Genomic DNA, 4,717 nt, shown 5'->3' with positions numbered 1-4,717 from the left:
ATACATAGATAAGATATAAATAGAAAGATACAGAGTGATAGAGAGATATAAGGAGATAAAGATACGCGTGAAAAGCGAATACACGCATATCTCTATTTTATATATAAGATGAAACTGTAATAATTTTTTGACCAATGGATGTAAGGGAGACAATCAATTTCTGAAAGTTTCTTTGCAAAGCGTTACATCCAATCTCCACGTAACCTAGGGACGAGTAATTTTTGCCTCCAGGGGGCCCGAATATTCATTATGTGAAAGATTTTAAGTGTCTGAAACCATCTCCGGAATATAAGTAATGTATGTTCCCAGTTTGGAGAAAATCATTTGAAAACTACGGCCGTTATAATCTTTTACACACTCACAGATACGGACGCACGCACGCACACAAACACACACACACACACACACACAACAAGATTTATATTATAGTGACATATACATTTATATACGCACACGCACGCTGACATTAATTTATATACATTTCCGTATGATCTCCTGAGTATATTTGTGTTTATACTTCCATCTATCTATCTATCTATCTATCTATCTATCTATCTATCTATCTATCTGTGTGTCTGTCTGTCTGTCTGTCTGTCTGTCTGTCTGTCTGTCTATCTATTTCTACCTATCTATCTACCTATCTGGTATTTTAAAGTAGTAAGATACTTATTCAATACAAAGCAAAACTTAATCGAACTCCTTATATATCAACCACCACCGATCACTTATTAGGCTCACCAACGCCACAAACGTCTGTAAGAATCAATATGCGGTTTGTACAACGTTTACATGTCATTACCTGCAAGCTAACCTAATAAAAAGCTTGTTTGCTCAATATAACAAGTTGTTGCTTGTGGGCTATTTGTTTCCGATCCATTCACGCTCAAAGCTAGCAGCCTATTTTTTCCTTATACATTCATACACGTTGTCTTTTGTTCGCTTATGGCTTTCAGTCATTCGAGTGCGGCCATGCTATAACAGTGCTTTTCAAGGTTGGATTCGATCTCATCGACCCCTCATACTTATTTCGTTCGGTTAGCCTAATTTTCATTCTCTCTTTATCGAACCGGCAAGTTTTCGTTCTGACATGAAGAGAAGTACCCGGACATACTGGTTTTCACCGGGTAACTTAATCAGATGCTAGTTACAGAAGCGCGCGCGTACACACTGATAGATAGATAAACAGACGGACACACAGATAGATAGATAGATAGATAGATAGATAGATAGATAGATAGATAGATAGATAGATAGATAGATCATTAAACATAATTACACCCTGTATTGGTACCGGCCTTTTCAGCTGCACAATTTTTCTGGTTTCTGAGAAGAGTTGATCAGGAAGAGTTCTCATGTTTGTTGTTGTTGTTATTATTGCCCCTTGTGTTGCCATTTCTGTTCACATATCGAAATCTCCAACTGATCGTCACTAGTACACCATCATCTCCCGTTTATTTTGTACCGCTACTATAACGGCCTCTGCTTTGCATACCTCCACTTTGCTTAATATGTTGTTAATCCACTCTATATCTCTTTTCTTCTCTCAATTCCCCTCTCTCTCTCTCTTTCTCTCTCTCTCTCTCTCTCTCTCTCTCTGTATGTATATTAATCTCTCGCTCTCTCTGTATGTATATTTATCTCTCGCTCTCTCTGTATTTCTTTCTCTCCCACTCTCTAATGTAATGCGTGACTAGAGATATCAGCCGAACAACCACCCGGCTATTATTATCGACATATATTAATTTGAGTGTATACTCTATCAAGTTGATTATTCTCGTTAACATATATTGTGAAATGACGAAAATCCTGCAGCCTCCTCTGGATGTTGGGATTATTTTTCATCCACACCTCATTTGTTTTGTGTGTTCGTTCCAATATGAAAAACAATTTCTCAACATTAATCGCGATGAAAGAGCATCGCAGCAGCTGTAATTATTGATGGGAAATGAGTCAGGAAGGAAATCCGAATATGGAGCGTAAAGAGAAGGCTTAGATTATTTCTCCTTTTCGAATGGATCCGGCCTCAATTGCCATTTGGCCATTATGATACGACCTTCAGAGGAGGAGATAAATTTTATAAATCAACAATTTATATTATAAAGTATTTGATATACAAGCATTTAGCTATGTTCTTCAGATACATGCCATTATCCTCTCTGCATTATTTCTTTCAATCATTTTTGCTTAAAGAATATGTATGCTTGTGTGTACTTCTTGTTTTGTACTATCGTCATACGAAGAGTTTGATCTCTTTTTTCGTCGTGTTTTACAAAGATGTAATTTGGACCAGACACATTCAGTGTCATTTTTCTATTAGCTGTTGTCTATCCAACACACTGTTTGAATATGATATGATAAATTAATTGGCTATGCATTGTTCAATTATTCAGTATTGAAGACGTTCAATATACAGTAACAGCTTCTCCATAAACATGAGAGAAATGTAGAATTTTATATATTAAATATATAAATAGCAAGCGTTTTGAGTGTTTTGCGTTTAATAGTAACTTGAACATAGAAAATAAAATGAACGAAATAATTTTGATCCATCGAAACACAGATCCATTGAGTGTCATATTTTTATTGCCAAGATGGCGACCCATTTGCTTTAGTATGGTCTTTCTATTTTATTTTATTTAAAACAGTATAAAAGCCATTTAATAACAGCTTTTATAGACTAGGCATATGCTATCAGTTAGCTCTGGGTCAAATTATCTGTTGCCATATCGCTTGTTTTTGCAATGATAATGTCACAAAGAAGAAAAAACATGGACGTCACGCAGTTTCATTTCTATTCTTCTGTTGTAAATTATTTTGTTCATGCGTACAAATAGCGTATATTGATTTCAATGCAGTTTGTATTGTCTTACTATTGTCAACAATTTAACCATATAATTTTGTATTAAAATGATGAAATATCATAGTTGATCTATAAAGAGATATGTGTACACAATAATAGAGTTCAGAAAAGTAATTAAAATAACAGAAAAATATGTGAAAGCATAAAAAAGCCAGTATATCGATTGATGTTGTAAAGAAATTATAATTCTTTACAAAAACTGAATCGGTGACTTTGCGGCTATATTAATGTTTTGTTTCTTTTTTTTTTCAGATGGTAATTGGCGTCTTTACGTCAATGGCACGAAAAGACAAAGCGGACGTGGTGCATCGGTGAATAAAGCAATTCCTTCGGATGGAGAACTGGTTCTCGGTCAAGCTTCTCGAGAAGGCGCTTATTTTGACACCACTTATGCTTTTGTCGGTGATTTAAGTCACTTTAACATCTGGGATTATGAAATGAAGCGCCAAGCAATTCGAAGTATGTATCAGTCCTGTGTATTTATGCATTGTGGAAATGTTGTCCAATGGGCGGAATTTCGCAGTGGTACACGAGGAGCGATGCGTCTGCGCTGGCCTTCAGGGCTTGTCAGTAAGTATACCTCTCGTTTTATGTCACACTGATGCCACACTCTTTCCTATATACTATTTAATATCGGCAATGTTTAGATGAAAGGCCATCTTATCTGATTAATATTCCAAAGCTGTAATAGTTAATCTGCAAGTCGCTGGTTTAGAATACGAAAATTATGGTTTATTGCAACCAGTTTGCTGCGGAAACATAGATATTCGTTAAATTTATCAGTTAATCTCTAGGCTTTTACTATAAACTCCCATAAGTAACAAGATTAACTAGCGTCACATTATTTTATATTCGACCACTTTCTGGAAATATAATTGGAATTTTCCAGTTAAAACAGTAGATCTAAGAAGATGTAGAGTATAGCATTAAGTAATAAACTTAGAACATTTGCAGCAAAATATTTATTGCTTTTATTGGTGAATTGAAATATAGTGAATATGCTTAGATTGTCATATTATCGACTCGTGATTGGAAATATATTACGTTAAGGCCAAAACATTCAACGCAGCAAATGCTTGTCTGTTTCGAAGAGATTAGTGTCAAAGGCATTTGGGGCATTATGCGCCGATAATCTGAAAAGATTAAGTACATGGAAATTATCGGCAAATGCATTTGATGAATCGACCAACGGAATTTAAGTGACTGAAATATCCATCTATTAAGAAATTAGACGCGTGGCTGTGTGATAAGAAGCTTGCTTGCAAATCATATGGTTCTGGGATCAGTCCCACTGCGTCGTACCTTAGAAAAGTGTCTTCGACTATAATCTCAGGTCGCTCAAAGCCTTGTGAGTGGATTCGGTAAGCGGGAACTGGAAGAAGACCGTCGAATATATATGCGCGTGCGCATGTGTGCGTGCGTATCTGCGTTTGTCCCCTGCCACTGCTTGACAGCCGGTGTTGGTTTTGTTTATACCAGACTTTAAAAGAATAAGCACTGGGCTCGACTCAATTGACTAAAAATCCCTCAAGGTGATGCCCCAGCATGGCCGCAGTGGAATGTCTGAAACAAGAAAAAGAAAAGATATAATAGAGAGAATTACGGAGAGAAAGGACAAAATTCAAATGGGGGAAAAGTAAGTTTCTTTAGAAGCAACATCGGTAGTAATTTCGATTCGAAATATGTCAATTATTTGAAAGACTTTGTGTCTCTTCATTTGGAAATACAATTAGTGTTTGTAACGACATCTTCCTGAATCTAATTTATGCTCAAGCATAATTGAGTTGATTTGTCATTTACCTATCACACTCTGTGTGTGTGTGTGTGTTTGTGTGTGTGTGTGTGTGTGTGTGTGTG

General features: G+C 36.1%; 1 protein-coding gene across 4 annotated transcripts in view; it reads left to right on the top strand.

Moving 5' to 3' along the window:
• Positions 1 to 4,717, top strand: part of LOC106870405 (cadherin EGF LAG seven-pass G-type receptor 1) — a 535,294-nt gene that overhangs the window by 229,851 nt on the left and 300,726 nt on the right. For all 4 annotated transcript variants that reach the window (XM_014916457.2, XM_052966877.1, XM_052966875.1 and 1 more), the window contains one exon: positions 3,113 to 3,430. In XM_014916457.2, coding sequence (XP_014771943.1) covers positions 3,113 to 3,430 — 318 coding nt within the window. The remainder of the gene's footprint in view (positions 1 to 3,112; positions 3,431 to 4,717) is intronic.

This window comes from Octopus bimaculoides, chromosome 4 (assembly GCF_001194135.2).
Source record: "Octopus bimaculoides isolate UCB-OBI-ISO-001 chromosome 4, ASM119413v2, whole genome shotgun sequence".
In the NCBI taxonomy this organism is placed as follows: Eukaryota; Metazoa; Mollusca; class Cephalopoda; order Octopoda; family Octopodidae; genus Octopus; species Octopus bimaculoides.
Note: the sequence above shows the minus strand (reverse complement) of the source record. Positions and strands in the feature narration are given on the sequence as shown.